At 46.1% G+C, this 27306-nt stretch overlaps 1 protein-coding gene across 1 annotated transcript in view; it reads right to left on the bottom strand.

The window, feature by feature from the left end:
• Positions 1-27306, bottom strand: part of Otoa (otoancorin) — a 75141-nt gene that overhangs the window by 27508 nt on the left and 20327 nt on the right. The window contains exons 10-20 of the mRNA XM_051146986.1: positions 23316-23455; positions 19663-19786; positions 15983-16198; positions 12660-12827; positions 10631-10768; positions 8160-8218; positions 7371-7488; positions 6316-6389; positions 5828-5963; positions 4637-4827; positions 1326-1419 (exon numbers count right to left, since the gene is read on the bottom strand). Coding sequence (XP_051002943.1) covers positions 1326-1419; positions 4637-4827; positions 5828-5963; positions 6316-6389; positions 7371-7488; positions 8160-8218; positions 10631-10768; positions 12660-12827; positions 15983-16198; positions 19663-19786; positions 23316-23455 — 1458 coding nt within the window. The remainder of the gene's footprint in view (positions 1-1325; positions 1420-4636; positions 4828-5827; positions 5964-6315; positions 6390-7370; positions 7489-8159; positions 8219-10630; positions 10769-12659; positions 12828-15982; positions 16199-19662; positions 19787-23315; positions 23456-27306) is intronic.

Here is a 27306-nt window from a genome sequence, read left to right as displayed (position 1 = left end):
CATGGGTATGCGAACATGGGGTATGATCTGCCCTAGAACTGATCACTTTCCTCTACCTCCAAGGAAAGAGCTTTGCCTTTGGCTGGTGGTGTGCCACTGTCCAGCCAAAGCCCTCAAGCGAATGGGATTCTTTTTCCTAAAGTGTGAGCCCTGCACTGTCAGGAGAGCCATGAACAGCTTCAGAAGCCAACTTAGGATGCAGAGGGAGAGAAACAACCCCATCCCGGTCGATGCCAGTAAGACTGTGGGGACTGTCATCACTGGGGTGATTAACCTTGATTGTCTCCTTGACTAGGTTAAGAATCTTCTAGATTAGTGCAGCTCACCTTTGTGTGTCTCTGAGTTTTCCAGGTGAGATTAGATCATGAGGGCTTGGCCCAATCAATAGATCACTCCCTTAATGGGTTCATGTTATGACAGTTTTATTGGGAGGTGGTGAACAGGAAGGAGGCAGGATCTAGTCAGAGAAAGTACGTCCCTGAGGGCATAGCCTTGAAGGTTACAACCTGCCATGGTCTTGTCCTGAATTTGCCCCCTGCTTTCCATGAACCAGGAATGAAGAACAGCCTCCCTCACACACTCCTGCCTCCTGCCGCTGTGAGGTTCTGCCCAAGCACACAGCACCAACTAACCAACCCTCCAAACCCCTGAGTCGGGATGACTCCCTCTGTTGCTTTTCCCGTGCCCTGCTCACAGCCACGGAGGCTCACAGCAGAGGAGGGCAGGCAGGCTCGTGCTTGTTTTCCCTGCTGCTTGACTTTGACTCACTTACATTATAGCTGAAGTCCACACAGTAAAGATTTTTGATTATTGTCCATGTGACTATTCCCCTTTGGGTCTACGATCTAGAATGGGCGTGTGTGTCAGGTGCTCACACACAGCAGAGTGCTAAGATGAGTGACAGCAGCTGCACTGACCACATCTGCATGGGGAAGGTCTTGGGTTCATCTAGCTACCAGCTTTCCTAGAGCCTTGGATAATCTGACATGAAGCCAGAAATATCAGAGGTGTCTGAGACTTGGTAGAAGTTTCAAGAACCACAGACTCTGTCAACAAACCGACAAGTTATAATCAACCACACTTCCTCTTCTTTTCAGTCTCTTGGACTTTTCAGTCTTCAGTCTTCTTGGACTTTTTTTTTTTTTTATGTGCATTGGTATATAGGTGTCAGATACCTCAGAAATGGTGTTACAGACACTTTTGAGCTGCCATGTGGGTGCTGGGGATTGACCCCAGGTCTTTTGGAAAAGCAGACAGTGCTCTTAACCACTGAGCCATCTCTCCAGCCCCTCCATGAGCCTTCTTAATATAAGGCACAGTGATACCTTTGTGGCCACAGTGTGTAATTCATCTCCTGAGAAAAATGCTAAGAAAGGTGCCAAGTCCTTCGTCGTCTCTGCTGTCCAGTTCTGAGGAGGTCTAGGAAGAGATACAAGAAGCAAAATGAAAGGGCGTGCTGTGGTGATAGCTGATACTGTTGCATCCCACCATCCTTCATTCCCAGAAAGGCTGTCAGTGAAGTCTTCTCACTTCTCTGACCAAAAGGAAAAAACAATAGGTAATCAGTATAGGCTGACCAATCAGAGCCATCCCTGGAACTTCTGCTGGAACTACCAGGAGGTTCTTCCTTTTCTCTGGTATCTCTCCCATGAAAGAAAATACTAGAGGTCACCCTTGTCACCACATGGAGAAAATGCAGGCCACACTAAGGCCACTGAGATGAGGGGTGGGAGAAATAAAACCATAATAACACCATTTGAGGGCACGGATCCAGCCGTACTTGAAGTCCACCTATAGAATTCTTTACCTATAAACATTTCAGGAAGAGTCATTGACACTCTAGAAAATAGCAAAATGCCTGTGACAAATGACTAGTGTCAAAATATTTATTCCCAGCACTCAGTAATTGAGGTGGGACACTAGGAGTTTGAGGCCATGCTGGGCTACATAGTGAGTTAGTTCCAGGCCAGCATGGGCTGCAGAGCAAGATCCTGTCTCCAAAAGAACTGAAAACAAAAGGGGGAAAGGAGCTAGAGAGATGGATCAGCTGTTAAGATCACTTCCTGTTCTTTGAAGGACCAGAGTTTGGGTCCCAGCACCCATATCAGGCAGTCCACAATCACCTGTAAGGGGTTCAAGATTCAATGCTCTCTTCTGGACTCCATGGGCACCTGCACTATGTACACACACACACACACACACACACACACACACACACACACACACACACACACACACATACACCTAAAAATTAAATATAAATATAAAACATTTAAAGTTGTCATCTCAACACTAACTGATATCAAGGTCCTACTGACATGTCTGATCCACAACAGGAAATTCTATGTAAGAAATGACAGTTCTGGTTGGATCCAGGAAGTTCACATTTACCTAGATCCAGGTTTCTTCTTCATCATCAATAATAATATCTTTTTAAAATACATTTTGTCTCTCTGTGTATCCTTGGTTGTTCTGGAACTCACTCTATACACCAAGATGTCCTTGAACCCAGAGATCCTTTTGCCTCTGCCTCCTGAGTGATGGGATTAATGGTGTACACCACTACTGCCCAGCATAAATATTATTTTTAAATTTTTATTGCATTCATTTATTTATGGAGGAAGGGCATGTGTCACAGTGGGCATGAGGAGTCAATTCTCTCCTTCCACCAAATTATCCAGGACATAGAATTCAAATCGTAGCCTTAGCAACAAGCACCTTTACTCCATGAGCTATGTCACTGGCCAATTGTTAACATCTTAACAAAAATAATAATGTAGAGAAATAGAAGTTGTCCCTCATTAATGGTAAGACTGCAAGACGGGGCAACCTCTGTGAAAGACATTTCAATGGTTTCTTACAAAACAATATGGCCCAGCAACTGCACACTTCTGCATTTACAAAAGGGTTCTAAAAGCTCATGTCCCTAAAATATCTGCTTACAAATGTTTACAGCAACTTTAATTATAATGGCCAAAACTTGGAAGGCATGGAGATGCCCTCCAGTGAGTGAGTGGATAAATCACTCCAGACACCTCCAGACAGTGGGGTATTTAAATGAAGCATCAAGCCATGAAAAGGCAGGAATAAATAAATGGCATTAGGTGAAAGAAGCCTGTTTGAAAAGGCTAAGTACTGCATGTTCCCACTATGTGACCATCAGAGAAGACAAAGCTATCAGTGGTGACCAGGGGGAAAGGGTGGAGGACTGGCTAGGCAGAGCAGAGGCTGGTAAGAGTAGAAAAACACTAAATATTCTTATTTTTCATTTTATCATTTTTACATTATGGGGGAGCACGTGCCATGGCACACGTGGGAAGGTCATAAAACAGGTTACAGTTTTCCACTATCTCCCTCCACCATATGGGTTCCAGGAGCAGAGTTCAGGCCATCTGACTTGGCTGCAAATGCATTTCCCGACTGAGACGGTTGGCATCTCAAGACATGATTTCTCTGTGTAGCCCTGGCTGTCCTCGAGCTCACTCTGTAGACCAGGTTGGCCTTGAACTCTGCCTCCCTGATGCTGGGATTAAAGTATGATATTTTAATGGGCTCAGTGTGATGAAATTTTAATGGGGACTATGGCATCACACATGTGCCCAAGTCTAAAGGATGCATACCAAGAGTGAGCCCTCGGGTAAACTCGGGACCTTGGGTGATAATGTCAACAATGATGCTGATTTGATTAGAATAAATACGCAGTTCATGGATTAGAGTACACACACAGTTGTAGTAGGGAATGACGGAATAAGGAAGCGATGCCGGAGGACTCAGTGGGCAGAGGAGATACACAGGAGTCTCTATCTTCCTCTCAACCTCTCTATGAGCCAAGAACTCTTCTTGCCAGGTACGGTGATACATTCCTATAATCCTGGGACTCAGGAAGTTGACACAGGGCAATTACAATTCAAGACTAGCCTGGGCTACATAACTCAAGGCCCGCTGGACCTACACAGAAAAAAAAACCTGCCTCAAAATAACAAGGGCCGGGGATGGAACCCAATGGAAGAGCCCTTGCCTAACATGAACAAGGCACTGGCCTCTATCCCCAGCATTCAGAAAGCAGCCCCCAAAACAATGGAATACCAATATACTACATTTAAAGTGTCATATCTTTGTGAGTGCATGTACATGTGTGTGAGTCCCTGTGCATATATGTACAGGTGTGTGAAGAAGCCAGAGGATAACCTTGGGTGTGAGTCCTCAAGAGCTGTCCACCTCTTGTCGTTTTTGGACAGAGACTCTCAGTGTCCTGCAGCTTGACAATTAAGCTAGGTCCACTTCCCCAAGGTTGGGGTTACAGACACATGTCACTACACCTTGCTGTTTTGCATGTTTTCTGGATATTGGGCTCCAGTTTCAATGCTTGTGCAGCAAGCACTCAGCCAATGAGGCCCTAAAGGACCATCTCCTCAAAACTCCTTCACCTCCAAACATCAAGGTGAGTTGATGGCCTGCTGCCAGCTGCGACTGTTCCAGTTGGCAGGGAGCCTGAAGCCAAGAGGTGAAAGGTCACATATTCAGAGTCAGCAGAGGTTTCTTTTCTTAATCTAGTGGTCTTCTTCGCAGAGAAGAGGAAGCAGCAGCAAGCCACTCTCACCCAACCTGCCGCACCCCCACAGCAGGCCCCTCTTACCCCCACTGCTCCAGGAGCCTGAATCTCACAGCAGCCTTCTGCTCAGAGCTGAGAGCCATGCAGCCTCTGAGGCCATGCAGAGCGGTGGCCCAGGCTCTGGGTGAGATCCCTCTCTCAATGAAGGTAGCTGGCAGGTGGCACAGGAGGTTACCCACAATGTCCACAGTGTACTCATCAGCAATGACACCATCCTGAAACCAACAAGTACAGCTGATGAGAGACCCAGCTAGGAGCAAGCTCATGACCTGTTGAGAAAACTCCCCATCCCCAAACCCCAAAAAGCTTCCTGGATCAGAATAGCCTGCCTTGCCACAGACCACCAAAGATGGTGGCGAGTCTGATTCCCTGACTCAGGAAAGCGGGTCTCAGGTGCTTGGGAACTCCCAGATTAGTGCATGCTCTGCACTCAGTAAACGGAGACTATTGTCATTGTTAATGTTCTAGGAATATTGTGGAGTTTGATAAGCAAGGGTAAGACAAACAGCTCGGTGGTAGAGCACTCTCCCAGAATGCACGCGATCCTGGGCTCCATCATCAGCAACATAAGGCAGTTATCATGGCCTGATATAGGAAGCAGCACTTGAGCCTCCAGAACTCTTTCTCAAAACGTAGCATGCACAGAGTGTTTGCTAGGGGTAGGACATTGTGCTGTGTTATGGGCCTCAGTCCATTCCACTATCAAAGGAACTATAAGAACCAGTCATTTGTGCTTTGTAAAGATAAAGAAATGTCCAGGTCCCCAAACATTCTGTCCAGGACCCTGGCATTCAGCAAAGCATTACCCGCTTAATGCCCACAGGAGTTGCAGAATGAGGTCCTATTGCATCCACCTTACACACGAGGGTGCTGAGGAAGGGTTTTTCCACAGAACCAACTGCTCACAAGGCTTGAAAAGAACCCATTCCTTCACAGTGGCTGTCCAGCATTCTCTCTCCAAGATGGAAGTCTCCAGAATGGCAAAGATCACCCCATGCAATAGTTTCAGTGCCAGCTCTGAGTCAGAGCTTTTACAAGGCAGACTTGGTAATCATTACTGCAGGCTCAAGGTCCCATCAAATTCCCCTCCACAGCTTCTGGAGACACACACACACACACACACACACACACACACACACACATTCCCAGAGACTGTCACAAACACACAGAATGGACAGAGTACTAAGGAGAGTGTCTCTCAGGAATTCCTCTTACCACACAATGTTGCACTTTTCTGATGATCAAACTTCTTTTGTGGGAATCTAAAACCAAGGTGTCCAAGTGTCTCTTCCCCAAGCTGATAAGAAAACGCACACAGCGAGAGGGAGGAACTGATGCCAGGAGGTGGGACCTACAGAGAGACCAGAAGATGAAAGAAAGCAGTGTCTGCTCTACACTGGCCCCGGGTACCAGAGGCAACATCAGCACCAGATACCACCCCCAGGGATGCCCTGTAGGCATGAGCTCTCCCAGAGATGTACCTTGTGTGTGAAAACAAGTCTCCTGCCCATCACAATCTAATTTAGAGTCTATGTGAAACATTGTCCATTCAGAGCTCAGAAGTAATCCCAAATTCCTAGGTCATGGGGTGTCTAAGGCATTCTCCACCCTGCCTCTGGTTCCTTAATAAAAGCCAGGGGGATCACAAACTCTGGGGACTCCCCTCCTTATCTGGTGGCTGAGTCAGAAAGGGGCTCACTTACGGGAGGGAGGCCAAGAGGAATGGTGGCATAGAGGACCTTGAAACTTCCCAGTATTTCCATGCTAAACAATTGACCTGCAAGATAAGCATCAACAATAATAAAAGCAAGAACATACAATGCTTTATAAATGCCCATTTATGTAACAGAGTGCCTCATGGCGTAGGTACCACTCCTTTGAACACTAATAGCTGAGGGAACAATCTCATTTATGACTACAAAAGAAAGAATGAGATAGCATCTATGTCCCTCAATAGGAAGTCAAATGCCTGGCATGTGAATAGCACAGGATATTATGTGACTGTTTTGATTTTTCATTATGTTTATTCATTTATGTATGTGAGCAAGTATGCCACAGAATGCACTTAGAGCTCAGAAGACAATTTCAGAAGTCAGTTGTCTTCTTCTACCATGTGTATCCTAGGGACTATAAACTCAGGTTTCCAGGCTTGACAGAAAGTGCTTTATGGTCCTTATGCCACTATTTTGATGTAATAATGTAGATTTATATAGTATCGTGATGATTGTACACACACACACACACAGAGAGAGAGAGAGAGAGAGAGAGAGAGAGAGAGAGAGAGAGAGAGAGAAAGGTAGTTAGTATGACTTCATGTTTTTTTACATATATTGGAGAGAGGGTCTTTGTGCCTACAGATAAGAGGTAAGGGATGAGCCAGGCGATGGTGACACCTGCCTTTAATCCCAGCACTTAGGAAGCAGAGCTAGGCAGATCTCTGAGTTGAAGGCCAGCCTGGTCTACAGAGTCAGTGCCAGGACATCCAGGACTATACAGAGAAACCCTGTTCTCAAAAGACAAAAATCAAACAAACAAAAAGAATTACCGGAACCTGGAATGCAACCTGTTATCCACCCAGGAAGATAATTTATCAGTGACATCCACCCTGGGAGCAGATGTGCTTTCTATATCTGGTTCTAGCCAGTTCGATATTTTATCTGCATAGTTTTGGTATAAATATCTTTAGACACCACAGTTAATCTAAGCCCAACCCTGGCATGAGGAGAGAGCTAGAAGCAGGAACACGCCCCAGTGGTACCTGATCTGGTGAAAGCAGGAAGAAATTGTTCTCGAAATACTGGAAGTGGGCCAGGAAGACATGGGCACTCATGGCATCAATGTGTGAGCACTGCACCCCTTTCACCAGCTGTCCAGCACTGGGAAACAAAACGAGGGCCTCTCAGAAAGGGGAGAAGAAGAAGGAAGGGACCAAAGAAGGCATGTTTCACCTAACACAGGCTGAGCACTAAATAGCACTAATTCATGATGGGATCATCAAACACCCCTACAGGCTCTGAATTTCAGCATCTGGTCCTCAGAGTGTTATTTTTGGGATATTCTAGAAACAGGAAATAGGTCACTGGGGGGCAGGTCTTTGGGAGCATGGCTACATCTTGTCTTCCTCTCTGCTTCGTGGCCCACCATGATGTGAACTGCTGTGTTCCACTCTGCCCTGCGTGCCATGATGGACTGAGGACTTTGAAACTGTGAGCCAAGACAAAAACTTTTCTTCCTTTAAGTCGCTTTTAAATTTTTTTTAATTGAGTTTATTTTGTGTGTGTATGCATGCGCATGTAAATGGCATACATGTGGAGATCAGAGGACGACGATCTGCTGGACTTGGTTCTCCTCTTCTACCCCATGGTTCCATGGCTTGAACTCAAGACATCGGGCTTAGCAGCAAGCGCCTTAACCCACTGAGTCATCTCACTGGCCCTCACTTGGTTTTTGATAGTTCCCCACAGCTCACTTGGCCCTGCTGTGAAATCAGGCTTCTCTGCAGAAGGTTTCACAGAGCCGTTCAGGCCAGGCTGTCATGCTGTCCTACCTCAGGAGCTCCTCGGGCCTTTCTGTGGTCTTTTCCAGAAGCTCATAGAGGAACAGGGCCTGAGAAAAGAGAGATGGGCAGCAGTAGTGGAGTCTGGCATATCAAGGCCCCGTAGGGAAAGGGCCACACTGTGATCTCATCGCATAGATGGCTAAACAGAGGCTGAAGCCAGATCGTTACTAACCCACGGCCCTTCCGACCACTAGCCAGAAGGTGAAATAATGTCAGGAGCAATCTCAGATTACAGCCTTCCGCACTCCAGATGAGTCTCCATGCTCTAAAGCACTGGTTCTCAGCCTGTGGGTCTCAAGACCTTCGAGGTCAAATGACCCTTTCACAGGGGTCGCCTAGGACCATCTGCATATCAGATGTTTACATTACAATTTATGACAGTAGCAAAAATTACAGTTATGAAATAGCAACGAAAATAATGTATGGCTGGGGCCACCACAACACGAGTAACTGTATTGAAGGGTCTCAGGCTTAGGAAGGTTGAGAACCACTGCCCTAAAGGAGCAGTGACTTAGGGTGGCAGGGTTGACATCTTACTGTTTTAGCTTCACAAAGCTGCTCCCCTGTAAAGGGCCCCCTCTCCCGCCCTTGGTTCCCCTTCATGTGCTCACCTGCTGGTCCTGAACCCAGACAACAGCAATGATGCGACCAGCATGGCCCAGAAGTAACGTCAATAAAGACGCTCATGCCCACAGCACACACTCCCCTCACGCCCTCCCAGATGAGCACTCTAGAATGCTACAGTGTAGGCAGGGGAGCCATTTGTTTTAAGGAATGAAATTTTACAGAATACCTAACTTGCAGAAGCGATCGAGTGCGACATTTGTCTATTTTATAGACTCTAAAACTTTGAACGTAATTCCCCAAACGCAGTAAATTATAAGCTAGAGTTAGACAGAGGCTTCTGGGATATGACAGCTGAGGGCTTAAAGTCTCATAAAGGCCTAGGCAAAAAAAAAAAAAAAAAAAAAGCTGCGCGAAAGGAAGTTTCCAATGCCCTGTGTACAGCCCCTGAGGTAACCAGGACAGCAGGCCTGGGAACCCTCCCCAGCAGACTTCAGGATATCAGGAAATGAAACCCCCATCAGCCTAACTACTGGGACAAAAGTATCTTAGTGTTGTCCTCAGAAAGGTGAGGTTTCCAAATAAAACAATTATTCAAGCTGCTGAACTTGGCAGTGGTTTGTCACATAGCAAGGGTGATGTGACACCATCCAGCCTCAGGAAAGACCCCACGAAGGCCGGCGTCCTGCTGTTTCGTTCGCTCCCACATTCCTGGTTCCTCAGTGGTGCCGAGAACATGGTAAGTCTGTGCTCAACAAACATTTCCAGAGCCTGGAGAGATGGCTCCATAGGTAAAGCACGCGGACCCAAGTTGGTACCTCCCAACCCCTCGTAAAAGCCAAGCACAATAGCATATGTATGTAATCCCAGTTCCTCTGTGGCGAGGTGGAAGGCAGAGACAGGGAACTCCTGGAAACTCCTAGGCCAGCGAGCTGCATGTTTGCCTTGGTGAACAACTAGAAACCTTGTCTCAAGCAAGACAGAAGATGAGGAATGATACTCACGCTTGTCCTCTGACCAACACACACACACACACACATAAACATTTCAGGAGTGATGATGGCTGGGCTCAGTCAATAAAGCACTTCCCACACAAGCATGAGGATACAGGTTTGGTCCCCCAGAACCCAAAAAAAGAAGCAAGGTGTGGTGACACTGATAATATAAAGACAGGGGGGTCTCTGGGGCTCCCTGACCAGACAACCTAGCTGAGTCAGCAAGTTCTAGGTGAGAGCTGAGAGACTTGATCTCAAAAAGCAAGGTAAAGGGTGACCAGGAAAGGTACTTGGAGGTTGACCTCTGGCCTCCACATTGCATGCACAGATATGTACCACGCATACACATGCATGTGTAAAATTATTTCAGAATGAATGAAAATGAAAGTGAGTAACTCAATAGAAAGTTGGGACGGTCCCACGGCCAGGGATTAGGCTAGGTAGCACCGCCCTTTCCGAGCACCCTGAATGTAGGCGCTATCTAGCCATAAGTCCCATGGTGTGGAACATTTACAGCGTGTGGCTCTTGGTCGGGGCGTCCTATATGAAAACTGTTGCCTGTAATCATCCTCATTTTGCACATAAGACAACTGAGTCCATGCAAGGAGAAGTCACTCCTCCCAGCTAATAAACAGCAGCCAGAATTCATCCTGCCACCTGGTCTAATGTCTTGCCACACACTACTCTGCTTCTTAGGTTTAATAACAAAGAAATAAAGTGTATTATCAGACTGACCCTAAAGAAATCATTCCCATAAAGACAGATAGTGAGATGTGTGTACTCAGAGTTGGCAATGTAGCTTAGTGGAAACGCACTCACCTGTCACATAGGAAGCCCTGGGTTCTATTCTCGGTGCCATAGAAAGAAATATGTATTGATCTGTGAGCACTGCAGTCCTACCTGGCTCCTTCGAAGCTCCTTTTCCTTCAGGACTGAAGCATTGAATTGGGATTCTTTCCATAAACCATAGAGAGACACTTCCTTAAAGAGAACTCTTGGTACCTCCACAATAGCTGAAGAATCTTCTGCTTCCATCAGCTGCCAAAATTGAAAGGAAAGATAGTGGCAGACTTATAAAGGGGACACTGAGTTCTGTGTGTATCTGGACACTGCTTACTGGTCCACAAAAGTCATTCAATCTGCTTAGCAACCACAGGAAGTAGGGACTGTTGCTATCTCACTTTACAGGTAATGAAACTGAGGCTTAAAAGTGGCATGTTGGAAGCTTACGGTTTGGAAACTAGTTCCTTGAGATGGTAACACTATTATGGGGGAGTTGGGAGAAACTTTAAAATGTGGGGGCCTATCAATATATGGGTCCCCTAACAATGGGAGAATGGGCTGTCTCTACTCTGTTGCAGGACCCTGGATCCCTTCCCATAGCTGGGCTGCCTTGTCAAGCCCCAGCAGGAAAAGACATGTTTAGTCACACTGGGACTTGAGGTGCTAGGGTGAGTTGATACCCCTTGGAGTCCTCCCCTTTTCTGAGAAAAAGGATAAGGATAAAAGGAAGGGGCATGAGGGTGTGACTGTAAAGAGAGGAGGGAGAAGGCTGGGATCAGGCTGTAAAGAGATGAGAATACACACACACATACATACACACACACATACATACACACACACATACACACACACATACATACACACACATACATACACACACATACATACACACATACATACATACACACACACATACACACATACACACATACACACATACACACACATACATACATACACACACATACACACATACACACATACACACACACATACATACACACACATACATACATACATACATATATACATATATACATTGCTAAAAAAAAAAAAAAGAAATGGGGCCTACTTGGAGGAAGTAGGTCAGTAGGGGATAGCTCTTTGGAGATGTACTACCCTTGGCCATTTTTTGTCTTGCTCTCTGCTTCTCGATCAGCCATTAATTAGGTGAACAGTTCTTCTAAGACTACACTCCTACTGCCATGATGCTCTGTCCAAGCACATGGGGCCAAGTAGCCATGAACTGACACCCTGAACCCATGAGCCCAAGTTAATCCTTCCTCCCTTAACTTGTGTATGTCAGGTATTTGGGTTTAAAATTACAAAAGAAAGTTATTAATATACTCATATTCTATTTTAACCATATTCACTACTGCTCTTCACAGAGCCTTGGTGGTTTTTTGTTGTTGTTGTTGTTTGGTTTTTCAAGACAGGGTTTCTCTGTGTAGCCTTGGACTCACTTTGTTGACCAGGCTGACCTCGAATGCACAGCAATCCACCTGCCTCTGCCTTCCAAGTGCTGGGATTAAAGGTATGCGCCACCATGCTGGGCCCTTTTTTTTTTTTTTTTTCCAGCCTGGTGTTTTCAAGCAAGCACCTTGGGTTTGGATTCTTAGCAGATTCTGTAATTGAACACAATAGGCATGGCGGAACAAAATGCCCAAAAGATCAACACAGTGGGCCCAAACCCCTCTGCTAACTTCAGGATTCAAACAAATGTATGAAATGTTTTAAGGGCCAACTGTAATGGAAGGTACATGCTTCTATCACGTGCAGGCAATGAGATGCCTCCATCACAGGCTGGAGAACAGAGACTCCAAGGCCAGCCTGGGCTCCACAATGAGATCATACCTTAAAAATAATGATCATAAAAATTCAGTCAAGAAGCTTGGTTTGGGAAAATTCTTCCATATCAGACTTTCTAGGAAAGCAATGGGGTCTGAGAAAAGTGTAGCATGGTTAAAGGTGCTCTGTCCGGAAGGGAAGAGGGTGCCACCAGGGGCCACAGATTCTGGATTCAGAACACCCACACACACCAACCACCATGATAACTCCAGACAAAATCAACAGCCCAAAGCCATAGTTTATTTGCAGACTCTGAAAACCACCTCCTTTGTAAGCCACGTGGCTAAGGACCTCTCACCTTGCTGAGGACACCTTGCTTCTGGGCAGGTGACAAATCAGACATATGTTGGGAAACAGGGCTTCTCAGCACCTGCCAGAGATCCCTGTGATCCATGCTGTAGAAGGCTTGTGTGCCCACCCCCGCCAGCAGCACGCCCATCTGGCTGACATTGTAGAAAGACAGCACCTAGCAGAGAAACAGCCATGGGGATCACTGGGCCAACCTGACACAGATACCTGGATGAGTGACAACCAAGGGGTCCAATGGGGAGGGAGCAAGGCAGATATTGCGCTCATAGACCTTCCTTCCTCTTATCAAAAAAGACACTTAAATATCAAAACATGTGGCCATAGTAAGCTTTCTGGTGTAGACTGCTACACTTTGCAAGCCCATGCTGATCATAATAGCTACCCTTAAGCTATTAATGGGCTTTTGATTTTGGTACTTGACACTAAGGAAGACACAAGCCTCTTTGTCCAGCATAGGGAGGAAATGCAACAATCTTCCTCTGGTCCCTGAAGTTATTCGCACAGAAAATATCATGGACACGTCCCGTCCCACCCCAAGAGCCTTAGTCAAGGTCCCGAAAATCTAAGGTCTTCAGAGCCTCACCATGAACCTAGAGGAACAAAACAAAGGCCGGTCTTGGCCTGAGTACAAAATTAAACAAACATAAGAGAATCATGGTTGTCCTACTCAGGGTCACTACTGCTGTCATGAAATGCCATGACCAAAAAGCAAGTTAAGGAGGAAAGTGTTTATTTGGCTTAGGAAAGAAGTCAGGGCAGGAACTCAAAAGAGCAGGAACCTGGAGGCAGGAGCTGACTCAGAGGCCATGGAGGGCTGCTGCTTACTGGCTTGCTCTTCATGGCTTGCTCAGCCTGCTTTCTTATAGAACCCCAGACCACCAGCCCAGGGGTAGCACCACTCGCAATGGGCTGTGCCCTTCCCATCAATCACTAGACAAGAAAATACCTTAAAGGTTTGTCTACAGCCAGATCTTATGGGAGCATTTTCTTAATTGAGGCTCCCCCAACCCCTTTGATGACTCTAGCTTGTGTATAGCTGACATAAGAAGTAAAACAAGCCAGTACAATGGTCATGGTGCGGTGATGGAGAAGGCATTCATTCATAGGCAGACTCTGCAGCAGATGCCTTGGGTTCTGCCTGCTGTCTTTCTCTTCCACTGTGATGTTGGCAATTTGGTACCTTACATTCTCTGTGTCCCACATAAATAACCTCAGAAGTGAAGATTGTTAACATCATGAGCTCATTAGGTTGATAGGAAGACTAAATTATTAACCCACTTAGAACAGATCCCAGCATACAATAAGCACTTCATAAATGCTTGTTATTATTGCCACACTAGAACTGGTCCCGATCCAAATGTCAAGAGCCTATTGACATCCTAGGAGGCGGTGAAGAGTGTAAACAGAAAGAGTGGGATGCCTAAGTGCTTAGGAACCAAGTCCCAGGGGTCTGGAGGCTTTCTAACTAGACCCAACACAGAGGCAACCCCAACACACACACCATAAGACAGTCCAGAAGAAAGCTACACTGTGGACCAAGGCTCCCACCCACCAAATGGGACTTCCTTCCCTCACAGTTCCCTCTCCACAGTCCAGCAATGCTGAGATAAAACAGCCTCACACCTGACCCTCATGTAATGGGTAATCCTGACTGCCAACCTGTATCCAGAGATACCTAAGAGACAACGCACGCTCTGGACGTGCCCTTTAGAACATTTTCAGAGAGCTTTCAGCTTCCTGGCCACCTCAAGATGAACAGCCTACTCTTCCACACAGTCTTTCCACCAAGCTTTGTGCGATAACCTCATACTCAAAGCAGCAGAGCCAGCCAAACACAGACTGAAATCTCTGACTCCACAAAGCAAGGTAAATCTTTCCTTCTTCGGCCTGGTTCTGTCAGGTGGCTGTCACAGCCATGGCAATCCATTTAGTGTGCAGGTTAGGAGGTGTGTCAGGGAGCTCTAAGAACAAAGAAAATCCCAGCGGGTGTGTCCAACAAGTATCCAAGGTTCAGTAGCAGCTCGCTCTAAGAGCTCACAGCCTGACCCTTCTCCCCCACCCCATCCCACCCCCATGCTCAACCACCTCCCTGTGCAGTGCAGGAGTTATCTGCAGCAGTACTGAAGGCAGGAGCCATTTTACCAATAGGGAGACTGGGACAAAGAGAAATTAAGCAATTACTTCATGTCACACAACAAGGAGATGAAACCCCAGTCAATCTCCTCAGCATGTCCTCTGTATCGTTGCTTCTGCTGTGTCTGCACACAGCTGATGGTTATAGACAGCACGTTTGTGTCCTCCCCAAAATTCATATGCTGAATCCTAACCCCTGTGTGATGCTGTCGGATTGCAATGAGGTCACGAGATGTCTTGGGTAGTTTTATGCCAACTTGACATAAGCTAGAGTCATTTGGAAAGAGGGACTCACAATTGAAAAAAAAAAATACCTCAATTGGCCTATAGGTAAGTCTGTCTGGTAGTTTCCTGATGGATGATGGACGTGGGAGAGGCCCAGCCCACTGTGAGTAGTACAAGATGGCCTTGAGTTGTACAAGATTGTACAAGAAAGTAGGCTGAGCAAGTTATGGGGAACAAGCTGGTGAGAAGCATTCCTTCATAGCTTGTACTTCAGTTCCTGTCTCCAGGTTCCTGTCATGGCTTCCCCTAATGATAAACCATTTCCTCCCCAGTGGCTTCTGGCCATGTGTTTTACCACAGGAATAGAAAACCTGAGTCGTGAGATAATTAGAGTTGGGCAGGCCCTGAACTGACAGGGTTAATGCCTTTACCAGAAGAGAACCCAATACTGGGGAGACAGCTCTCCATAGGCAAAGGCTTTCTGCCCAAGCATGAGGACACTAAGTTTGGGTCCCAGGCACCCACATAAACACACTGGGGTAGGAGGCAGAGACAGCAGGATCCTTGGGGTTTGCTGTCTGGCCAGTCTAGTCAAAATGCCAACCTCTAAGGTCAATAAGAGATCCTATCTGAAGAAAACAAAGCAGAGGAATGCCTGAAGAAGGCATCTCAACATCCCTCTGGCCTCCACACATAACTACACAAATGAGCATACAAATATACACCAAGAGACAGAGAGCAAGCTTGCTGTCATGAAGTTCACATAAGAACATAGAAAGACGGTTGCTGCTGTCCACAGCCAAAAAACAGGCCTCAAAATGAAGCTACCGAAACTGTAAGAGGGAAATTTCTGTCGTTTTTAAACCACCAGCTCTGTGTTGTTTTGTTACAGCAACCTGATTAACATTCCACTGGCCCTCAAGCACCCCAGGAAGGTTGAGGGTTCCAGCCGACCTTTTCTTGGGCCAAGTATTTGGCAGACAGGATGACCATCTGGCTCCTGCTCCAGCCCTTAACTTGGTTGAGGGTAGAGATGGCGCTGTGCACTGCGTCAGGAGAAAGCGAGTCCAGTTGACTGCTGGTAAGACCCACAACCGCATCGGACAGAGAGCCTAGCGTCTCGTTGAGGGTCTGGTTCTCTGTGGCAATGTCCAGGAGGTTGGCCTTGAGCTAGAAGGATAACAAACTGGTTATGAACCTTGACAGAAAGCAAGTCAGTGGCTCCCTCCAACCGCATCTGGATGTAAGGACTCCATACCGCCCTCCCTAGCCATGGGCCCAGAGACGGCAAAGCAAGGGATTCTTGGCCATAGGCAGTGACTGGCCTCCTGAGGATGCATCCTCCAGGCCTGGCTTTCATGTGCTGAAACTTCACTTCGGGTTTCATTTAAATATTAATGGGTTGTTAAATCAATCTGAAGGCATGGCTGGAAGAATTTTATTCCCTTATGACTCCACCACATTTTTGTAGTGTCTATTTTCCTTTGTGCTCTTGAACTTTGTATCCATATATTTGGTTGCTTTTCTTTTGTGAACTATCCAGGGGCTTTTCCATGGTAATATATAATCTGCATAAAAATAATTATCAGCAGTACAAGAAAGACAAAGTGAAAGTCCAAACTTGTGAAAGTAACTATGGAACTGATCAAATGGGCATAGGGTTTGGTTGTAGAACACATTCCAAAGGAGAGAAGGAAATGAGGTAGGAAGGAAGAGGGGTAGGAAGGAAAGAGGGAGGGAGGGGAAGTAAAGAGAAGAAAGGAAGGAAGGAGGAAAGGAGAAGGAAGGAGGGAGATAGAGGGAGGGAGGGAGGGAGGGAGGGAGTCATAGGGAAAGAGGAGAAGGGAGGAAGGAGATAAAGGAACGAATAAGAGAGGAGAGGAAAGGAGAGGTGAAGGAAGAAGGGATGGGTGGAAGGAAGGAAGGAAGGAAAGAAAGAAGTTGATGCATATCTGCATATCTGTCTAATTGGTTTAATGCCTTTAGAAATATACAGTATGAAGTTCTTATAGATTTATAATGAAGATGAACAGGACTAGTTAATGCTCTATATTTTCACCTAAAGCATGTCTCATACATGTCTGCATGGTTCTAAGACTGTCTTAATGACTATTTTTGTTGTAGTATACTTCCCTAATTACAGTCAAGAATTCCCATCTGATTCTGGTAAGGAAGAAGGTCCTACCACCTATTCACCAACTGTATCACGTCCTCTGTACAAAGAACGTGAGAGGCCAGTGAGATGGTTCGGCAGGTGGATGTTCTTGGCCACGAAGCCTCATGACCTCAGTTGGATCCCAGACCCCACAGGTGAACAAAAAGAACTGACTCTCAAGTGTTGTTCTCCGACTCCATAGGCACCATGTGCATGTACATACACACAGAAACATGCACACGCCAACACAATAAAGAAATACATTTGGGACTCTCGGTAAGAGAAGTATGGGAGAATGGGGAAATAGAAGGATCCAGAGGGTCCTAAAAACCTACAAGAAGAACATCATGATGGGTGGATCTGGACCCAGGGGGGGTCTGCTCAAACTACCGCACCAACCAAGGACAATATGTGCAGTAAACACTGAACCCCTACTCAGATCTAGCCAATGAACAGGACATTCTCCACAGTTGTGAGGAGAGCAGGGGCTGACTCTGACATGAACTCTGGTGCCCCATATTTGACCACTTCCCTGTTGTGGGGAGCCCTGGTGGCACTCAGAGAAAGAATAGGCAGGCTACCAAGACGAGACTTGATAGGCTGTGACCATATGGTGGGGGGAGATGTCCCCTTCTGTCACAGACCTAGGGGAGGAGAATATGGTAAAAGAGAGAGGGAGGGAGGAACGGGAGAAGACAAATAGGGGATAACAATTTAGATGTAATCTGAATAAATTAATAAAAAAGAAATAAGCAAAAATAAATAAGTAACTGGTAAGCATGAGGCAAGTGAACGGTTTTAACGGGGGTGAACTTGTCTAACTCTTGAAATTGCAATCTTGAAATTGCCACTGGGAGGCAGCAAAGCTAAGTGGAAGACACTGTCTCAGAGTCACTTCAGCAGGCTCCCTTTCCTGGAAAAGGAGGGAGGATGACAGTGGTGGCTCTCAAAGCCTGGTCACTTGCAGCAGCAGCAGCACGTGACAGCTAGAGATGCACAGTTCCAGGCCACAACCAGACCTGAGAGATCAGAGCTGGTGGTACAGAACCCAGTTGTGTGCATTTTAACTAATGAACCCAGTGCACCCTCCAGTCTGAGAACTGCTGTGCTCCGGGTCCCTAACCTGTTTCCCAGTGACCCAAATGTGTCCCCCATGTTCTCTTCAAGCACAAAATTAGGCCTTGACACAAAGATGACCATGATGGGTGATGCCAAGTATAACAATTTCAAATGTAACACATTTGAAATTCTGTGTGAAAAACTGCTGCAGAAGTACTGATGATGGCTTTACCAAGATTCCCCCCCCCCCGCTTGATAAAACAAGATTCCAATGTTACAGCTCTAATCTTTTGATTAAAAGATGATCTGACACTTGAGTGAGAAAATAACATAGAAATAAGAAGGTTTGGTATGGTAACACATATTTGAAATCCCAGCACTCAGCTGGCTAAGGCAGGAGGATCGCAAATTGGAGGCCAGCCAGGGCTACATAATCAGGCTTGACTCAAAAACTAAAATAAACTGAGAGAGAAAAGGGTGGAGGCAGGGAACCATCTGTATTTGCTAATTTGACCAGAAAGAAGTCTAGGAGCTCTGTAAATAACAGACACTCATCCAGGGTGCCTCCATCCTGCCTGTGCTGGGAGCCACCAAAGACTTTCATTTTACATTCATACATCCGTTCATTCATGGAGAAGAGGGTCACTCATGCACCAGGTATGTCTGTAGCAATCAGGAGACAATTTACAAGAGTCGGTTCTCTCCTGCCACCATGTGGGTTCTGGGGGTATCAAACTTGGGTCATCAGCTTGGTTCTTGCCCTGGCAACTGTTTTTTGTCTCTGCAATTTTCAGGGTTAAACCCACACAATTTATGCAAGAATTCTGCTGTAAATCCTTTCGATTTTTTTTTTTTTTTTTTTTTTTTTGAGACAAGGTCTTACTCAGGCTGACTCTGAATTTGTGACCCTCCTACTTCAGATGACCTAGCAGCTGTGATCACAGGCCTGTGCCAACATGCTGGGCCTCTGGACTTCTTTAGAAACATGGCATGCCCAGGCCACTTCCCCAGACAAAAAACGTCTGTCCCTGAGGTGAGTGTGGCAGAACCTTTACTCCTGTGGAGCCCCTTGTACTACTATTGCATTGTCTGCCCTTCAGCCACTTGTCAGCACTGCTGGCCTCACCCCAAAGCTGAGAGGATCTGCACTTAGCATGCCCAGGATGTGCTCCATACAGATGCTCAGTTTCTCCGATGACCCTTCCACTCATTTCAGCTGCCCATGGATGTTCTGATGGTGTTAAAACACATCCATGTTTTCTTTACATTTTTTTTAATTCCTCCCTCTGCTCCTCCCCTCCAGGACTGAAGATACCATCTGCTGAGGCTGGAGTACCTAATAACACATTTCTGTTCTCAAAGGCTGGACAAACTGGTGAAACTGAGGCTAAGGAGCCAGTGACCCACACCTCATCTGTACCTTCTGGATGCCAGCCTGGAAGCTCTGGAGGCGGCTACACTTCAGCATCTGGTGGAGGAGGACTTGGGCCAGGGCAGCGTCCAGCAGCTCCACATCATCATAGAAACAAACCAACAGCCCCAACCTGTGTGAGAAGATAAGAGAGGCTGGCGGGGCTGCTCAGAGCTGAGAGCCTCTCAACCCTTTCCCACAATCCAAACCGTGAGAGTCATGTCAACACAGAGGCCATCACTCACCTGCTTTGTCCTGTGCCCTCTACCTGGATCATTGCCTCTCAACAACTAGAAGGTTTTCATTAGCCTCTGGTACTGGCTGAATGTGGAATGTCATCCCCAGGCTCAGGATGGCTGGAGAGGTGACATTTGAGGGTTATACCCTGTTCTTGTTTCTGGTCTTGCTTTCAGCTTCTTGTCAGTCATGCTGTAAGGACCCGTAGCCTCACCCCCACTGCCGTGCTTTCCTCACCACAATGGGCCAGAATCAAACTCTCCTTTTAAGTTGCTTCTGTCAGGTATTTTAATCACAGCAACAAGAAAAATAACTAACATATCCTCGTTTCACAGAAGGGCAGACTGAGACCCAGAGAGATCAAGGAATTTGATCCCAGGTAATGGAGCTGGAACTTAAATCTAGATCCATCCAACTAAGCCACTTCGTCTCCTGGGAGGGGAAACACAGGGAAAGGAGGACGCCAAAGCCCTTCCTGTTCCCACTTGGAAATGTAGGATCATCCACCCGGAATGACAGCTCTATTCCCAGGATACTTTACTGCCTACCCACCCAGATTACGCTAAGACTTCAAAACAAAGCAAACAGGCAGAATGATTCAAGAGCAGAGGGGCTCAAACTCTGGTCTAGCTAGGAGCAATATATCTAGTGGTTGAGAGCATAGAATCTGGCCAACTTGAGTTTGAAGGCTAGTTCTGTGAGATAGTTGCCTCTGGTGAATTGCTTGACTCCTCTTTGAGGTAGCTGCCTACCAAAGTGCAGCACATGCTGTGGGCTACCATAAAGGAGGAGCCTGTCTTTCTGAACTGTTAGTAACTAGGTTCATAGTGCATCATGAGAAATTGAGGGTGACTGTGGAAGTCAGGACAGGCAGACCCAATGATGAGTTTTAGAGATCATGTGAGGACTGGCCAGCTCAATACGGCCAGACAGGCTGGTTGACCACAAGCGCCCTGATTCAACCCCCTCAGAATGATATGGCTGTATTCGAGCATGGACACAGAGGATCACTGAGCTAATGAAAGAATAAGATGGTGGTTACCAGGTATTGGAGGAGAAATGTCAACAGACACAGAATTTCAATTAGATAAGAGGCATAAGTTCTAGAGACCATGGTGACTATAGTTAACAACAGAGCTCAGAGTAGACACTAAACATTCTCACCATGCATACAAACACACAATGTATATATAGAAGGTAATCTATATATATGTTATGGGTTATTTTTTTTTCGTTCATGGGTAGGGACATGAATATGTGTGGGTTGTGCACACTTGTGTGTGATGTGAGTGTCATGGCCGGAGAAGGTGGGAGCACAACCTCTAGGGTTTAGTCCTCACCTTCCACATTGTTAAGGACAGGGTCTCTCTTGTTCACAGATATATATGCCAAGCTCACTGGCCCACAAGCTTCTGAAGATCCTCCTGTCTCTGCTTCCCCCATCTCTTCATAGACGAGCTAGTGTTACAGATGCTTACACTGTGGGTGCTGGGATTTGAACTCAGGTCTTCCCCCTTGCATAGCTAGTGGCTTTATCCACTGAGCCATCTCCTCTACCCTGTAGTTTCAGTCTTGAATGTCCTTCAAAGGTTCCTATGTTGCTAATCTGGTCCTCAGCACAGCTGTGTTCAGAGGTGGACCCTTTGGGAGGTGATTAAATCATAAGGGCTAGAATCTCCTGTCTATTAACCCATTGATAGATGCGCAGTCTCATAGGATATTGGAGGTAGTAAAGACATAAGGAGGCAGGGCCTTTCTAGAAGAAGCAGGAACTGGGAAGGACATATTTTGCCCTGATACTTTCATTCCCCGCCCCCACCTCTAATCTCCCTGGGTGCCATGAGTTGAACAGCTTTATTCTGTCACTTGCTTCCACCTCCCCAAGCCTAAAAGCTAAGGGGCCAAGCAACCATGGACTGAATCCTTCAAATCCAGGAGGCCAAAATGAAACTTTGTTGCTTTAAGTTAGTTCTCTCAGGCACTTTGCCACAGTGACAAAAATTGACCAGCACTATATTCTATACACGAAAAGTAAACACAACTTTATTTGCAAAACAGTCCTAGGAAAGGAATACTATTTACTAAGCACATGTTATATGTCAGATATAAATCTTTGAGAGGACCTAAGGAGGTATTTTAGGGTAAGATGGGATGTAACATCCAAGACCCCGAGAGGATGGAGAGATATTGTGCTGGTTAGATATTTTGTCAACTTGACACAACCTTGGAGTCATCTCAGAAGAGGAAACCTCAATTGAGAAATGCCTCTATCAGACTGGCTTGTAGGCAAGTCTGTGGGAGGTACCAAGCCTAGGTAAATGGTCCTGGGTTCCATAAGAAAGCAGGCTGAGAAAGCCATAGGAAGCAAAGGTAGCAAGCAGCACCCCTCCATGTCTCTTCATCAGCTCCTGCCCTCAGGTCCCTGCCCTGAGTTCCTTCAGTGATGGGCTACAGCCTGTAAGTTGTGATAACCCCCCAACTTGCTCTTGATCATGATATTTTATCAAAGCAACAAAAGTCAACCTAAGACAGATGCTCTCACCACCTCCTCCCCTGCTTGACCCACTCCCTCCCTCCAGGATTAGACCTCCCTGACTAGAAATGGCTAGAGATGAGGGTCATGGTACCATGACTAAATTCTAGAGCTGACAGCCTAGTAGTAACAAGGGGTTCTCTCTCAAACACGGGAACCTACCAGCTGCCTCCAACACTGCCCCAAACTAACGGAAATGCTACGTGCACCTTACAGTGGCACCCTGGGTACTGAAGATGGCCTAGCTCCATCTCAGGGCTGGAAGAAGTGCTAGGGTAGGTGACAAAAATGCCTGGGTTCTAGGTGATGCTCAAGGATTTGTCCCTTTTCCCTTTCAAGAAATATTTGAAGGGTGACAAGCCCATAGGAGCAAATTCCTCTCTTCAATTGCAAAGAAGTGTGGGGTTGCTCTCAGGGAACCGTGGATTTGTAATCAGGTAGCTGGTAGCCTGCATTTGTATATATCTGTGTGTGTGTGTGCATGCGTGTGTGCGTGTGCCTATGTCTGTGTGTGTGTGTATACCCATGAGCACACATGCACATGTGTAAGAATGCACCCACATGTGTGTGTATCCATGTAGAAGCCAAAGGATAACATCAAGTGTCTTCCTCAGTCACCCTCCACCTTATGTATTAGAGACAGGGTCTCTCGGTGAACTGGGAGTTCATCAGTTACCTAGCCTGGCTGGCTTGCCAGCTCCCAGTATCCTCCTCTCTGCCTGATGTCCTCCCTCAGTGATGGGGGACCACACACGCTGACACAGCCAGCTTTTTACCTGGGTGCTGGGTATTCGAACTCGGGTCTTCACGATCATTTGCCAAGCACTTTACTAACTGAGCCATCTCCCTAAGCCTTAGACCAAATATCAGAAGGGCCCAGGGCCGCCCTTGCCTGTGGATGGTGGATATGTTCCTCATGTCAAAGCTGGAATAGCGGATCCTCTCCAGAAATGCCTGGGCCAGTTCGGGGGTGACATCATACACCGTGTCCAGCTGCTTGGTGGCATTGTCATAGCTGATAAACAGCCCAATCTGATAAACAAGGATGGGGAGATGAGGGAGGTCAGTGAGGAGGGTCAAGTGGTCCAGTGGGGGCCCATCCTAGTGGCTTGTGCTGTGCCCACCTCAGCCATGTGGCTATGCTACCAGTCCTCATATTGCTTTATTTCTTTTCTTTTATTATGAATTTTTTAGATGTTCGGTGTATGTATTCATTGTATATGGCACTATGTTACACAAATATATTTATATGAATATACTGTATGTTGAGCTTATTTTCCCCAGAGTCCCTTACCCTTCATCTCTCTCACCTCTCCCTGTCTTCTTAGCCACATTTGTTCCCCTAAAATTTTCACTTCTACTTCTATGTCTTACATACACACATGGCTTTATGTATCTGAATAAAATCTGGCACCGCAATCAGGAAAAAACTATATTTGTCTTTCTGAGACTGACTTAATTAGCTTGATATGATTATCTCCAGCTGCACTCATTGCCCGCAAACAACCTCACTTCATTCACTGTGGCTGAAATTTTCCATTGTGTAAAACTGTGCTTCATGGGAGAAAGAAACAAACAACAACAAAAAAAAAAACCAGCAATATCAACATTGTATGTAAGGGTATAAAAGTGAATATATTCAAAATATAATTAAAAATTCTTAAGGAATTAACACAATATCGTTAAAAAGTAAAAATCACACTAATTTCAAATAAACAAAAAGGGTATGATGAAAAAAAGTTCCATTGTGCACAGAGACCGTATTTTCCTTATCCACTCCTCTTTTTTTGGGTATCGAGTTGGCTCCATCACTCTGCTGTTGGAGAGTGCTGCGATGAACACTGGTGTGCAAGTGTCTCTGTGAGGGCTGCCTTTAAAGCTTTCATGTAGGGGGCTGGAGGGATGGCTCAGTGGTTAAGAACACTGCCTGCTCTTCCAAAGGACCCAGGTTCAATTCCCAGCACCCACATGGCAGCTCACAACTGTCTGTAATTCCAATTCCATGCACATAAAAATAAAACTAAATAAATTATTTTTTTTTAAAAAGCTTTAGTGTAAGCACCCAGAAGTAGTGTAGCTGGGTCATATGGGAGATCTAGTTTGGGGGTTGTTTGTTGATTTTGAGACAGGGTTTCACTTTGTAGGCCAGGCTGGCCCTGAACTCACATAGATCCACCTGCCTCTGCCTCCCAAGTGCTGGGATTAAAGGTGTGCGCCACCATGCCCGGCTTTAAAGCTTCCCTCTTCTCTCTATCCTCACCAGCATTTTTTTAGGTCCTGGGGAAGGAATTGCAGTTGCGCACCACCAGGCTGGGCAGGTAGGTGTTACTCTTTAACATTCCCAGTGGCTGAAAGTTTTTACAGCTAAAATTTGTGCATGTGTTCCTAGATTTATTGTGCTGAGGTCAGACAATACAATCTACAATTCTTTCTTTTTGCTTTGAAGAATTAAAATTATTTTTGAAATGGATGAACAAATTTATAGATGGCCTTGTGGTGATGGATAGAGTATGTGTTCTCTGTGCAAGATATAAAATGTAGCGTTTATATTACACATAGCACTAAGTGTGTTGTTCAGACTCTATACTCCTGCTCCATTTTGCCCACATGGCCAAAGGTGTCACACTGATATCTTGTACTGCACTAGGTCTCATTACAGTTTTACCTCCTATTTACTTATTTTTTTTTCCTCAAGGTTTCTCTGTGTAGCCTTGGCTATCCTGGGCTAGCTTTGTAGACCAGGCTGGCCTCGAACTCACAGCGATCCGTCTGCTTCTGCCTCCCGAGTGCGGGGATTAAAGGTGTGTGCCACCATGCCCAGCTCTTACTTCCTATTTCTAAGGGGCTTTGCATTCTATGTGTTGGTGCACTCTAATTCTGTATTTCAAAAAGTTCTCAATCGGCTGAGGAAATAGCTCAGTGGGTAAAACCCAAGCATGAGGAAAAGGGTTCAGATCCCCAGAAGCCACATAAAGAATCAGACAGGAGTAGCAGCCCCCTGTATCCCAGCCAGAATGGATGAGCTCTAGGCTCTGCTAGACTCCCTGCCCAAATGAACAAAGAGGAGAGCCGGGGCTGAAGAGAAGGCTCAGCAGGTAAGAACACTTGCTGCTCCTTCAGAGAATCCAGGTCCAATTCCCAGCACCTACATGGGGCTCACAACCAGCTGTAACTTCAGTTCCAGGGGATTCTATGTTCTCTTCTGGTCTCCACAAGCACCAGGCACTGCAGGTGGCACATAGATATATGTGCAGACAAAATACTATACAAATAAAAATAACAAAGTAATAATTTTAAAAAGTAAGTGGACAACAATCCAGGAAGACATCTAACACCAACTTTGGGCCTACATAAACTATTGCACAAATATGTAAATGTAGTTTCACACATGTGTGCATGCGTGTGCACACACACACAGACACCACGGAAAAGAATGCGACCATAAATCTTCCCTTGAGGATTATACCCATTGACTATATATAAACCCATCACTCTCTATTTTTGTAGGTCATGAGAAGTTGCCCGGGGATGCCTAATCTTAGAAGTCCCCCAATTTCTAAAGACCAAGAGTTGGAACCAGCAAAGATGTCTGATGTGTTCCTAGCCTCCTAGATAATGGAGAGGAATCAGGCCTGACAAGGTGGCTTGGCAGGGAAAGGCGCTTGCTGTGCAAGCCTCAGTTCAATTTCTTCAGCTCACCTTGGAAGAGAAGAACCAACTGAAAGCTGTCCTCGGTCCCTCAGACAGGCACCATGGCAACATGCACACCCACACTCACGGATGCACACCACACACACAATGTTACGAGAGGAACCAAGTCTTGCCTTGGGTTTTGTAACAACCGTACATTGTTGGGTGGCCTGCTCTCTGAAGAAGACTGTCATCTGATGAAAAGGGAAGGACAAGGCTCGTGTGCTTTTTGTTTTTGTTTCAATTGAGTTCAGCCCCCTGCTCTTTAGAAACCTCTACTGGAGCATTCTTCAGAAGCTACATTTCACCGGGCATGGTGGTGCACTCCTGTAATCCCAGCACTCAGGAGGCAGAGACAGGCAGATCACTGTGAGTTCGAGGGCAGGCTGGTCTACAAAGTGAGTCCAGGACAGCCAAGGCTACACAGAGAAACCCTGTCTCAAACAAACAAACAAACAAACAAAACCAGAAGCTACATTTCAAAGTCGCAGTGCAGAAGGGATCTTAATGCCGTTGAGTCAACATCAGAAGGAAAGAGACAAATTGACTGTTAAGTAACATGAGCCACAAACATTTCTCCACTGTAAAGTCCGGAGCTCAGACCCAATCATTGCTGGTATTGAAGTCGCTATTAATAGAAGTCACCATTAATAGAAGCAGCCATTAATCCATGTTACTTTGGCTTGAGCTCAGGCTTCCAGGGACTAGAAACTCGATAGCTATTGTTCTTGGCTTTTCTTGAGTAAAAAAAAAAAAAAAAAAAAATCCCCTCATGTGAGTCTCAGTTCATAGTCAATGCTTCCTTCATATCATGTTGGCCATGTCAAAGCTCTCAGTTATCCACAATTCATTTTTCTCCTTAGCTCTTCTTTGATAAAATACAACTCCACCACTGACCCTCAGAGGCTTTGTTCCAAGAGTTTGGTTTAAAAGGTAGAAATAGATTGGGCTGAGGCAGGTGTATGGGCTGAGGCAGGTGTATGGGCTGAGGCAGATGTATGGGCTGAGGCAGGTGTATAGACTGAGGCAGGTGTATAGGCTGAGGCAGATGTATGGGCTGAGGCAGGTGTATAGGCTGAGGCAGGTGTATGGGCTGAGGCAGGTGTATGGGCTGAGGCAGGTGTATGGGCTGAGGCAGGTGCATAGGCTGAGGCAGGTGTATGGGCTGAGGCAAATGTATGGGCTGATGCAGG

The sequence above is a fragment of the Acomys russatus genome, chromosome 5 (genome assembly GCF_903995435.1).
Source record: "Acomys russatus chromosome 5, mAcoRus1.1, whole genome shotgun sequence".
NCBI classification, from domain to species: domain Eukaryota; kingdom Metazoa; phylum Chordata; class Mammalia; order Rodentia; family Muridae; genus Acomys; species Acomys russatus.
The sequence above is the reverse complement of the archived record's forward strand: the minus strand, read 5'-3'. Positions and strand labels throughout refer to the sequence as shown.